General features: G+C 38.1%; 1 protein-coding gene and 1 long non-coding RNA gene across 4 annotated transcripts in view; one reads left to right on the top strand and one right to left on the bottom strand.

Annotated features, from left to right (window-relative positions):
* The window catches only part of CHIC1 (cysteine rich hydrophobic domain 1), a 120455-nt gene extending 116459 nt beyond the window's left edge, over positions 1–3996 (bottom strand). For 2 of the 3 annotated variants that reach the window (XM_001095379.5, XM_002806286.4), the window contains exon 1: positions 3610–3996. In XM_001095379.5, the coding sequence (XP_001095379.1) occupies positions 3610–3908 (299 nt within the window). In that variant the 5' untranslated portion in view covers positions 3909–3996. The remainder of the gene's footprint in view (positions 1–3609) is intronic. The other variant, XM_077989441.1, reaches the window with a different exon arrangement.
* Positions 3828–7886, top strand: LOC144338752 (uncharacterized). The gene is made up of 4 exons (XR_013413103.1): positions 3828–3963; positions 4393–4438; positions 4921–4974; positions 6982–7886. It is a non-coding gene; the product is annotated as an uncharacterized LOC144338752 (long non-coding RNA).
* The last annotated feature ends 5303 nt before the right edge of the window (positions 7887–13189 follow it).

Below are 13189 nucleotides of genomic sequence, written 5' to 3'. Positions count from 1 at the left end.
GGAATAAGAAGAGTAGTGGGCTGAGAACAAAACTCTAGAGATTGCTGGTATTTAAAGGTCAAGAAGGAAGAGAAGCCCATGAATGAACAGGTAAGAAACTGCCAGAAAAGTAAAAGGAACACCAGGAGAGTGAAGTGGCCAAGGAGTTCTGTGATTTATTTTGGCTGGCAAAATGTTTTTTCTTAAATTAGAATTTGAATACCATTAGATGAGATACATAACTTTCAGTTCAACTAAAGCCCCATCTCTCCTTATGCCGCGCTATTTTCTGTGACTTGCCTTGCCTCTGAAGTCCTGTGTGTTTGTGAACCCTGGAGTAGAAGCTTCTAAAAAAGAAGAAATCATTTTAAGTATCAAATGTAGCAGAGAGAACCTGAAGGATAGGGAATGAAAGATGTCCACTAATTTAGCAACAAGAGGGTCACAGTGATGTTAATTAAGGATAGCTCCTCTGTGGTTTTGGTAGCAGAATCCAGATCAGAGAGGGGTAAAGATAAAACAGATAAGGTAAATGTAGCTACTTTTTTTAGAAATTTGAAGGATAAGAAAGAGAGATTGGATAGTAGCTAAAGGGAACACGGGCATAGGAAGGCTTTTGTCTTATTTTGTTTTTTAAAAATTAGAGACTGAATATGGTTACAGGTTGAGCCAGTAGAGAGGTAATATTGGAGAGATGGGTGGCCTGGTGGAGCAAGATCTGGGAGGAGGCAGGAAGAGAAAGATATGGAAGGCACAAATGGACAGGTGAGCACTGGACACATGGAGGGTCTCCTTGAACTCTGAGACTGAAGGAAGATGGCACAGAAACTCAGAGCTAATTAAGATCCAATGCAGGTTTTCAGCAGGAAAGTGACATGACTAAACTGTGTTTTAAGAAAATTAGTTTGGCACAAGCACACAGGATGGACTGGAGTAGGGAGAGGCAGCAGACTGTGGCAATAATTCAAGCAGGAGATGATAGCAGCCCAAACCAGAGTGGTGCCAAATAGGAATGAGAAAATGAAAAATCTAAGAGATATTTCAGAAACTATGATGACATAATCCTGGGGCAGACTGACACAGGGCAATTCAAGGAGAAGAAAAGAGTCAAAATGACTCAAAGGTTTTGAATGTTACCTGGGAGATCAGAACGGTGGCATCAAGGAAAGAAATGAAACAAATGGAAAGCACGGGCAATGTGGAGAGGGATGTTGGGCTTAAAATATACTGACTTTGAGGTGATGGCTCTCAAATTTTAAACTTTGAGAAGAAACAAAATGCTCTATACAATAGAAGACTGCACAAAGAATGGAAAAAAAATCAGGGCTGGGAGATAATATTAAATATTTCATTCAGATAGGGTATATAGTTTAAGGCAACTCTAACACTCCTATGCCAGAAAAAAAATAAACAGAAGTTGATATTTTAGAAGTATCAGATAAGATTTTAGAATTCTCAGAATAAGATTACCTATTTCATAAGGATTTTACTTTACTTGATAAAAGGAAGGCTTCACCACCATACAAAGACCCATTTCTCAGATCCAGTTAAATTTTCTCCTAGACATGTAATCTCTTTCAAATACCAAGACATTTAATGTCATATCTGATTTCTAGGTGTAAGAATGTATACAATAAAACTAAATAAGTTTCCAAAGTATATACATTGGTTAGTGAGTCTAGTACTGGTTTGCTGCTTTTCAGGTTTTGGTTTCAGTCAATGAATACCACCAGTACTACCCGCATGCTCCTAATTAGAAGAATAGTATACCCATCACAAGGGCCTGGGCATGGCAAGTGTCAGTGTTCTTCTAATGAAGAAAATAGGTTGGAAAGTACCTGCGCAGGGTCGAATGGAACCACAAATAAATTTCAGGTAACTTTAATTTTATTTTTTTGTTCCTTCTCCTTTGCATGAATTTTGCAAATGTGGAGGTGGAATGTTGGAGTATAAAATCATGGACTAAAGGGACATGTAACATAATCTGCATAAAAGTAACCTTTGGTACCAGCCATCATAATTAGTTCGAGTAATAAATTGTCTCCCTAGTGACAAAAGGAATGGAAGTAAAACCATGCAATAAGCTGGCATATAAACATTGCAGGCTATCTGCAAAATTCTTGGACCAAGAAAAATTGTCTTAAAATTTCCTAATCAAAAAGTAGCTCTAAAACCTTCCCCCGACCCTTCCCCAATTTCAAAATATTTGTTAATATATTTGATGCAAAGATTACAAAAGTATATTACAATTAAAATACACAACATATCATGCCTGTAGTCCCAGCTACTCGGGAGGCTGAGGCAGGAGAATTGCTTGAACCTGGGAAGTAGAGGCTGCAGTGAGCCAAGATCATGCCATTGCACTCCAGCCTGGGCGACAGAGCGAGACTCCATCTCAAAAAAAAAAAAAAAAAAAAAAAAAAAAAACAACAACTCAACATGTTAAAAATTCAAACTAATATAAGGGAGGTAGTACATACATGATTTAATATAACATGAACTCAATTGAAAGTCAAAGGGACTAGGTGAGCCATCATCAAAACCAGAGGCAGCATGACATAATAACAAAAAGGAACCTATTTTGAAAATGCAGTAAAAGATAGCATAGTTCAGAGGGTGAACATGACACAGTACTCAAACTTCCAAACAGTTACGGTCCAAGCAAATAAAAATGAGGAAGCACTCTTTAAAGCCCAGAGAATCATCAACATCTTTGCCCTGTAGCTATGTTATGAAGTCCCTCCCCATTTTATTTTCTCAAATATTCAATTTTTTCTCAAGATTTCAATTTTTAAAAAAACCACCCTGGATAAATTTTAAAGAAATCATGCTCAGCTCCCAAAGTACTAATTTCCATATATATTTAATGCCTGTATATTTCATATTTGGGCATACAAAATCCCTTGGAGGTAAATTATCTCGGAACTGAAAAGCTTTGGAAACCATCTACTCCAAACCCTTCATTTTAGAGATGAAGAAATCAAGGCGCAGAAATCAGAAAAAGCAACCTGACCAAGGTCACAGGAAGCAAAACCAGGACTAGCATCTAAGAGCCCTGACTCAATCCGTTTCTCTTTCTACTTTCCATAGCTGCCTCTCAACCTGAACCTCTAATCGAGTGATATACAAGGAAGGATTAGATAGGAAGAATGGATGGATGAATATGCGGGTGAATGAACATTCTATTATTATTCACAAAATGTATCATGTTTCTGTTTTGAAGAATGCAAGCCTAGTTCTTGTCACATGTCACAGCAATTGCTGTTTCCCACAAAGTATCAATCTTGTCAGCGAAAAAACGCTCTGGTACATCCTGCAGTTTAGAGACTGTTCACTTGCCAGCATACGTACAAGAAAGGAGACTCACCCCTACTCCAATCGCTCTGGCTCCCAAACCCCTAACTTCCCTCTCCTATACTCACTCTTTACCTGGCATTGGTGCATCATATTTACATTCACCTCACTTCCTTCACACGTATCCACCCATGGTTTCCCCATTTAGACCTGGTGTCCTTTCCTAACTGTACGCCTCAGTAAACCCTCCCCCACTCCACAGGCCCCTCGATCACTTCTCATTCCTCTGTTGCCAAATCTCAGGCTTTTCAAGTCCCAAGACCCCCTCTCGCTTACACAGTGATGTGGCCGGCACCCCGCACTAATACAGGGTCGGGAGCATATCTCCGCAGATGCTCCTCGCTCACTACCCGAGGCGGGGGCGGCGCCTCCTCCTCCTCTTCCTCCTCCTCCTCTTCCTCCTCCTCCTCCTCCTCTTCCTCCCCCTCTTCCTCCTCATCCTCCTCGTCATCGTCGGGCCCAGATACAGACGACGACGACGACGGCGACGACGACGACGTTGCCGCTTCTTCTTCCTCCTCCTCCAGTTCAGAGATGGTGTCGAACTCCGCCATGTTGGGCAGCAGGATGCTCATCACGTGACCCCGCGATCGCCGCCACTCTCCCGGAGAGGAGTTTGAACCTGCTGAGGTGCTGCAAGAGGAGGGGGAACGAAATGAAGAGAAAGAGGAGGGGTGTAGGGACAGGATTTGAGGAGACGCGCCTGCGTGTTGGGCAGACGGGGGGGTGCGGGGGGGCGGCTGTTGGAGGCGGGGGCCCTAGAGAGGAGCAAAATCAGTGTACGCTTGCGCAGCTCCAAGGGGAGGGGGCCGCTAGAGGTGAACTCCAAGGAATCATCCAGGTCCGGTCTGCGGGTGCTCGCCTTAATACTGCTCTCTGAGCGTCAGCTACTTGTGTTCTGGATATCTTCTGATTTGATTTCCTATTAGTTAATGCTGGGCATTATTAACCCCACTGCAGGCGGGTGAGGGAAAGCGTATTGTATAAAAGTAAGATTAGAACTTTATCCAAAATATCTCAAGGTATATACCAATCCCTTACGTTTGTTCAACATTGCAGTTTAAAAGCCATGCGTCATAACTTTGTCACAATCTTGGGAGGCAGGGTAAGCACTTTTATTAGCATTTTACTTACGAGGAAACTTTTTACTACTTCTACTATGTAATACTTAACGGAAGACTTAAGTCAGGGACTGTGTTAAGTGCTCTGTATGTATATCTCATTTAATCCTCCGCAACCCTATGGGGTATGTATCATGATGATTTTACTTTACAGATGGGAAATCTAGCTGCGGAGAAAATAAGTAATTTGTCCAGTGTCAGGAAGCTACTAAATGGCAGACTTGATTTTAAATTTGGTGGTCTCTTCTGATTCCAAAAGCCCAGTACTCTTAACCAAAGGGCTGTACTGCCTGAAGTTATTTGGAAAGATTTTGTAGAGTGGTGCCTCTTGGGCTCTTCCTTAAAAGATGAATCAGAATATGCATGTTTGAATTTTGGAGTGTTTTTTGGGGGAGGGGGCAGATGGAGGGAGTGAAAGGAGCATTCTAACCTAAGGAAACCTTAATTAACATCATCCATTTTCCAGGCACTGAGCTAGACCCTCACGTACAATATTTCAGTTAACCCTTAATCCTGAGAGGTAGGTATCATTATATCTATTTTATTACATGACAAAAGTGGGTTTCGGAAGTTAAGTAATTTATTCAGGTATATGGTGACCTTTTGTCCAAAATTTTCCATTTTAAATAGTCTATCCTATCTTCTTTATACTCGCTAAAATGTTGTGGAGATCACATATTTTGCGTTTCTAAATAGTGTGCCAAACTGTTTTATACTTGGCAGTAGCACAAAAATCCATATCATTAAGACAGTAAAGTCACACAGCTGCTAAGTAACAGAACAAACACTGTAATCCAAGCATTCTAATACCAGCTTCACTGCTCTTTCTGCTACACTACGGCTGTATCCCTATCAGATGGTGTGTCTCTGGGGAAACAGACATAGTCAAACTTTAATTTAGGATGAGCATGACATTATCAGTATAAACAAAGTATTTAATGTGTGTGAAGTAGGAAGAAATTAGTTCTGTAAGAGAAATGAATCAAACCATTATCATCAAGGAGTATGTGTTATTAAAATGAAAAGCCCATTTTTATTCAAAAGTTGGATTATTTAGGGAACTTTAAAAATAAGTCATAACACTATCAATAAGCAACAAATTACAACTTTTTGTCGTTTAGATGACTGTATCTACTAGCCAGGAATTATAGAAGATGGAACCTTAAAATATTTTGTAGTAGCCTTCTGGCAAGACATATATCATATATCTTTGCTTTTTTTGGATGTTAATAAATGTGTCAGAGTTAAGATCAAAATTAATACTCTGCAACAGTTCTTTTCTTTCAAGAAGCAAAAAAAAAAAAAAAAACTGTAAACGACATTTAAAATTTTTCCAAATATCTTATCCACGAAGGTCCACTAAGTCTGTGTATACAGGGAAAAGTATTTCACCGACTACTGCTTAAATGATAGTTTCTCCTCACACTCAAGATTAGGCTAGGAAAGGCCATTTGAAGGACAGAAAGGGAAAGGAGTAGGGGGTGGACTCTGTAATAAGTGCAAGTAAGATATTGGAACTATGGTAAAAGTGGAGAAATTATGGCCATGGAGAATGAGAAGGAAGGAAAGGGATGGGGAAAATCTGTTAAAATAGAAAGAGGCCCCTCGTATTTAGTCAGATGTCAAAAGGACCAAACAGTTCAGGGAAGTGCTATACTTGACTAAACGCACAAGGTAGTCAAATCTGTCCATCTGTTTTCTGGCTTATATATTGTGATTAAAAGTCATATGTGATACCAAAGGTCATTTGTTTTGCTTAACTGTAGGAGAATTTGGAATTAAGCAAGCTGAAGAAAAATACATTTTGTTTATCCATTGTCAGTAAACACGAGAAACACCATGGTTTCTGAATGATACCTTAGTATTAAGAATAGTAAATTGAGGAGTAGATGGAGAAGAAAGCAGGTTGTGTAACATTATGCCTAACTTGCTAAGCAGGGTATGGGGGTATTTCTCCCATATAATTAATAGGGAACTGAGGCATGAGATCATTAACCATCTAAGAGGTTTCAACCTTCACAGCTGAAAAGAATTGTAACCTTTTAAAGACAGCTTTATTTTATTTATTTATCAAAGCATTCAATTCATTAGTTTTAGTTACAGAGTTGTGCAACTGTCACTACAAACTAGTTTAAAATATTTACATCATCCCCAAAAGAAAGCTCTGTCCCATTTTTCAGCCATTCCCCATTCATCCCCAACACTTGGTAAGCATTAATCTACTTTCTTTTCTACAGATTTGTTTAATGGACATTTAAATAAATGGGATCATACACTAAGTGGTCTTTGTGTCTAGCTTCTTAGCATATGTTTTTGTGGTTCGTCAATGTTGTTTCATGTATCAGTACTTTATTCCTTTTAATTGATGAATAACATTCCATTGTTGGGGTAAATCGTATTTTGTTTATCTGCTTACCAGTTGATGACATATGGGTTGCTGCCACATTTTGGATGTTATGAAAATGCTGCTATAAACATTTGCACACATGCTTCTGTTTGAACATAGGTTTTAATTTCTCTTGTATAGATAACCTATGAGTGGAATTCCCGAGTCATATGCTAAGATGATGTTGAACTTATTAAGACACTGCCAAGCTGTTTTTCCAAAGTGACTTCATCAATTTACATTCCCACAAGCAATGCAGGAGAGCTCCACTTTTTCCACATCCTCTCCAACACTTGTTACTGTCTTTTTTTATTATAACTATTCTTATGGGTGTGCATCATGGTTTTACTTTGCATTTCCCTAATGATTAGCGATGAACATCTTTTCCTGTACCTGTTTTCTGTTTGTATAGCCTCTTTGATGAAATGTCTACCCAAATCTTTAGCCCCATTTTAAAATAAAGCTCTTTTTGAGATACTTGTAGATTCATGTGTAGATGTAAAAAATAATACAGAGAGATCCTGTTTACACTTTACTTACTATCCCCCAATAGCAATATCTTGCATAACTATTGTTATGCAGATTTAACAACCACAAAATTGACATTGATACAATCCGTCTGTTTTATTCAGATTTTCCATCATAGATGTACTCATTTGTGTCTGTGTGTGTGTCCATTTAGTTCTGTGCAATTTTATCAGAGGTATAGGTTCTTATGACCATCACTACAGTCAAGATACAGAATAATTACATCACCATAAAGATCTCTCCTGTTATATTTTCATGATACTTCTTATCCTCCTGCTTACATTATGTAAACTGTGTCATACTATATGTAATTTTGGGGGCTTAGATTTTTTTCTCTCAGCATAATTATACTGAGAATCACCCAGGTTATTGTATGTATCAGTGGTTATTTTTATTGCTGTGTAATACTCCACAGTATAGATTTACCAGTTTGTTTAGCTATTCACCCACCGAAAGGCATGTGTTGTTCTCACGTTTCAGATGTTATGAATAAACTGCTATTAAAAAAATTGTGTACAGCTTTTTTGTCCTTTAAAAAATTGGGCTATTTGTCTTATGGATTTATAAATGTTCTTTATGCATCCTAGATAGAAGTCCTTTATTACATATATAACATACAACTATTTTGTCCCAGTCTTTGGCTTGCCTTTTCTCATGGTTAATGATATCTTTAGAATGGAAAAGTTTTAAATTTTGATCAATTCATCAATTTTTAATCACTTATGCTTCTGATGACATACCTAAGAAATTTTTGGCTAACCCATTATCAGAAATATTTGCTCTTATGTTTTCTTCTAAGAGTTTTATTTTTTATTTTTATTTTTTTTTTAGCTGGAGTCTCGCTCTGTTGCCCAGGCTGGTGTGCAGTGGTGCGATCTTGGCTCACTGCAAAGCTCTGCCTCCTGGGTTCACACCGTTCTCCTGCCTCAGCCTCCCAAGTAGCAGGGACTACAGGTGCCTGCCACCACGCCTGGCTAAATTTTTTTTTTGTATTTTTAGTAGAGACGGGGTTTTACCGTGTTAGCCAGGATGGTCTCAATCTCCTGACCTCGTGCTGCCTGCCTCGGCCTCCCAAAGTGCTGGGATTACAGGTGTGAGCCACTTGTCCTGGCTGAGTTTTATTGTTTTAACTCTAACATTGAGGTCTGTGATTCATTCTTAATCAATTTTTTGTGTATGGTATTAAGTAAGGGTCTAAATTTATATTTTTGCATTGTGGTTATGAAATTATTCTAGCACCATTTACTGAAGACAGTCCTGTTTTCATTGAATTGCCTTGATATTGATACAGGAGATAGAAATAAATTATTTAGGCAAATAAGGCAAAAGAGTGTCCTCAGCAGAACTTGTTTTCCAACAAAAAGCAGCCCAAGAAATCACTTCTTTTCTTTCTTTTTTCTTTTTTTTTTTTTTTGAGACAGTCTTTCTCTGTCGCCCAGGCTGGAGTGCAGTGGTGCAATCTCGGCTCACTGCAACCTCTGCTGTCCGGGTTCAAGCAATTACTCTGCCTCAGCCTCCCAAGTAGCTGGGATTACAGGCACCTGCCACCATGCCTGGCTAATTTTTGTAGTTTTTTAGTAGAGACGGGGTTTCTTGGCCAGGCTGGTCTTGAACTCCTGACCTCAGGATCCACCCGCCTCAGTCTCCCAAAGTGCTGGGATTACAGGCGTGAACCATCGCGCCTGGCCAGAAAACACTTCTTTTCTAACAAAGGGAAGCCTGGAAGATCATGCTGCAAACATAAGGAAGCTGGAAGCTTGCACGGGGGATGCCAGCAGCTGTACCTATAGAAAGGGCTACCTGGGGACAGGCATGTCCACCATGGGGTCTCCACCTTCCCTTTTTTGTTAGAATGTGCAGAGTAAGAAAGAAATAAGCAACATGGAGTAGCTCAGGCAGAGGACCCAACTGCATAATAAAAGATTGGGGTTAGGGCTGCTAGAGATTTGCACCCTGTGCAGATGGCACATATGGTCCTAATGAGTTTTTCAGATCCTATGTCGATCAGGTACTGCCTCCCAACTAGCTCATCTATAAAAACCCTTGCATGTCACTGCACATTGGCAATCCATTTTTCTGGGAACCCTCTCTGTGGCAGGCAAATTTCTTTCTCCTATTACAATTCTGCTCTAAATCTCACCCTTTGTATGTGTCTGCATCCTTGATTGCTGTGGCCGTGAGACCAAGAACGTGAGGTGTCACCCCATTCAATGAGGCTGCTTCAATATCTTTGTTGAAAATTAATTGACCATTAATGTTTGGTTTTATTTTGGGACTCTTAATTCTAGTCAATTTTTTTCTCTATGTCTATCTTCATGCCAGCACCAAATCATCTTGAATATTGTAGCTTTATAGGAAGGTTTTAATTGGAACATTTAAGTCCATCACTTAAATGCTCTTTTTCAATATTATTTTGGCTATCCTGAGTCTTCGCATTTTCATGTAAGTTTTAGGGTCATGTCATCAGTTTCTTTTTAAAAAACCAGCTGGAATTTTGATAGGAATTGCTTTGAATCTGTAGGTCAATTTGAGAATGTCATCAACTTTACAATGTTGAAGTTGTATATTGTTTTGCAAAATTCTGGGATAAAGTCTAATTGGTCTACATATTTTTTTCCTTGTGATGTTGATTTGGCTTTGTTATCAGACTGAGGACTTTCACTGTTTTCTCCATTTCCTGGGAGAAACTGTGAAGTATTGTTGTTTTTCTTCTTTAAACATTTGATAGAATTCAGCAGGCCTGGGCTTTTTATTGTGGGGGTATTTTTATTACTAATTTATTATTTTTACTTGTAATACTTCTATTGAGATTTTCTATTTTTTCTTAAGTTGGTTTCAGTATTTTTGTCTTTCTAGGAATTTGTTTCATATAAATTGTCTAATTAGTTGGCCTAAAATGTTTTATGGTTTTTCTTGTAATTTGTTAAAAAATTCTGTAAGATTAGTAGATAGTGATGTCCCCTTGTTCATTATAAATTTAGTAATTTTTGTTCTCTCTCTTTTTTTTTTTACTTGTACTACATAGCCATAGATTTTTCTATTTCATTCATATAAACCAAGGATAAAATCCTAAGTCCCCCAACCCACTGAACAGACCACTTCTTGGTCAAGGGGACCCTAGAGAAACCTGAGAAACTGACCAACAATGACAGAAAGAGAGGTCAGACATGCCTCATTACACCCCATCATTTTGAAGATTAGGTACTACTGACCAGCATTAACATTGAACTAGAGATCATAAGACTGACAAAACACTCTTTGTGGCAACATCACTGTTTTTCTTCATATGTTGGCCACATGAATGTCTTCTTTTGAGAAGTGTCTGCTCATACCCAGCACTCACTTTTTGATGGTGGTGTTTGTTTTTTTTTCTTGTAAATTTGTGTAAGTTCCTTGTAAATTCTGGATATTAGACCTTTGTCAGATGGTTAGATTGCAAAAATTTTCTCCCATTCTGTAGGTTGCCTGTTCACTCTGATGATAATTTCTTTGCTATGCAGAAGCTCCATAGTTTAATTAGATTCCATTTGTCAATTTTGGCTTTTGTTGAAATTAGTTTTGGGGTTTTAGTCATGAAGTTTTTGCCCATGCATTGTCCTGAATGGTATTGCCTAGGTTTTCTTCCAGGATTTTTATGGTTTCAGGTTTTATATTTAAGTCTTTAATCCATCTTAATTTTTGTATAAGGTGTAAGGAATGTGTCCAGTTTCTATTTTCTGCATATGGCTAGCCAGTTATTTCAGCACCATTATTTAATAGGGAATTCTTTCCCCATTACTTGTTTTTGTCAGGTTTATTGAGGATCAGATGTTTGTAGATGTGTGATGTTATTTCTGAGGTGTCTGTTATGTTCAATTAATCTATATATCTGTTTTGGTACCAGTACCATGCTGTTTTGTTTACTGCAGGCTTGTAGTATAGTTTGAAGTCAGGTAGCATGATGCCTCCAGCTTTGTTCTTTTTGCTTAGTATTGTCTTGGCTGTATGGGCTTCTTTTTGGTTCCATATGAAATTTAATGTAGTTTTTTCATATTGTCAGTAGTAGCTTGATGGGAATAGCCTTGAATCTATAAATTCCTTTGTGCAGTATGGCATTTTCATGATATTGATTCTTCCTATCCATGAGCATGGAATGTTTTTCCATTTGTTTGTGTTGTCTCTTATTTCCTTGAGCAGTGGCATGTAGTTCTGTTTTAAGGGGCCCTCACATCCCTTGTAAGTTGTATTCCTAGGTATTTTATTCTTTTTGTAGCAATTACGAATGGGAGTTCACTAATGATTTGGATCTCTGCTTGTCTATTGTTGGTATGTAGGAATGCTTGTGATTTTTCCACATTGATTTTTATATCCTGAGACATTGCTGAAGTTGCTTATCTGCTTAAGGAGTTTTTGGGCTTAGACAATGGGGTTTCTAAATATACAATCATGTCATCTGCAAGCAGACAGTTTGACTTCCTCTCTTACTATTTGAATACCCCTTATTTCTTTCTCTTGCCTGATTGCCCTGGCCAGAACTTCAAATATTATGTTAAATAGGAGTGGTGAGAGAGGGTATCCTTGTCTTGTGCCAGTTTTCAAAGGGAATGCTTGCTGCTTTTGCTCATTCAGTATGATACTGGTTATGGATTTTTCATAAGTAGCTCTTATTATTTTGAGATATGTTCCATCAATACCTTGTTTATGGAGAGTTTTTAGCATGAAGGGATGTTTGATTTTATCGAAGGCCTTTTCTGAATCTATTGAGATATTCACATGGTTTTTGTCATTGGTTCTATTTACATGATGGATTATGTTTATTTATTTGGGTGTGTTAAACCAGCCTTGCATCCCAGGGATGAAGCCAACTTGATTGTGGTAGATAAGCTTTTTGATGTGCTGCTGTATTCAGTTTGCCAGTATTTTCTTGAGGATTTCACTTCAATGTTCATAGTGGATATTGGCCTGAAATTTTCTTTTTTTGTTGTGTTTCTGCCAGGTTTTGGTGTCAGGATAATGCTGGCCTCATAAAATGAGTTAAAGAGGAGTCCCTATTTTTCCATTGTTTGGAATTGTTTCAGAAAGAATGGTACCAGCTCCTCTTTATACCTCTGGTAGAATTTGGTTTGATTCCATCTGTTCCTGAGCTTTTTTTTGGTTGGTAAGCTATTAATTACTGCCTCAATTTTTTTTTTTTTTTTTTTTGGTTCCATATAAAACCAGGAAGAAGTGGAATTCCTGGTTTCCACTTCTTTCTGGTTTAGTCATGGGAGGGTGTATGTGTCCAGGAATTTATCCATTTCTTCTCAATTTTCTAGTCTATTTGCATAGAGGTGTTTATAGTATTCTCTGATGTTAGTTTGTATTTCCGTGCGGTCACTGGTGATATCCCCTTTATCATTTTTTATTGTATCTATTTGATTCTTCTCTCTTTTCTTCTTTATTAGTCTAACTAGCAGTCTATGTATTTTGTCAATATTTTCAGAAAACCAGTGCCTGGATTCATTGATTTTTTTTGAAGCATTTTTCATGTCTTTATCTTCTTCAGTTCATCTCTGATCTTAGTTATTTCTTGTCTTCTGTTAGCATTTGAATTTGTTTGCTCTTGCTTCTGTAGTTCTTTTAATTGTGATGTTAGGGTGTCCATTTTAGATCTTTACAGCTTTCTGATGTGGGCATGTAGTGTATAAATTTCCCTTTTAACACTGCTTTAGCTGTGTCTCAGATATTCTGGTCTGTTGTCTCTTTGTTCTCATTGGTTTCAAAGAACTTTTTGATATCTGCCATTATTTTGTTATTTGTCCAGCAGTCCTTCAGGAGCAGGTGGTTCAATTTTTATGTAGTC

The sequence above is a fragment of the Macaca mulatta genome, chromosome X, assembly GCF_049350105.2.
Source record: "Macaca mulatta isolate MMU2019108-1 chromosome X, T2T-MMU8v2.0, whole genome shotgun sequence".
Lineage (NCBI taxonomy): Eukaryota > Metazoa > Chordata > Mammalia > Primates > Cercopithecidae > Macaca > Macaca mulatta.
The sequence above is the reverse complement of the archived record's forward strand: the minus strand, read 5'-3'. Positions and strand labels throughout refer to the sequence as shown.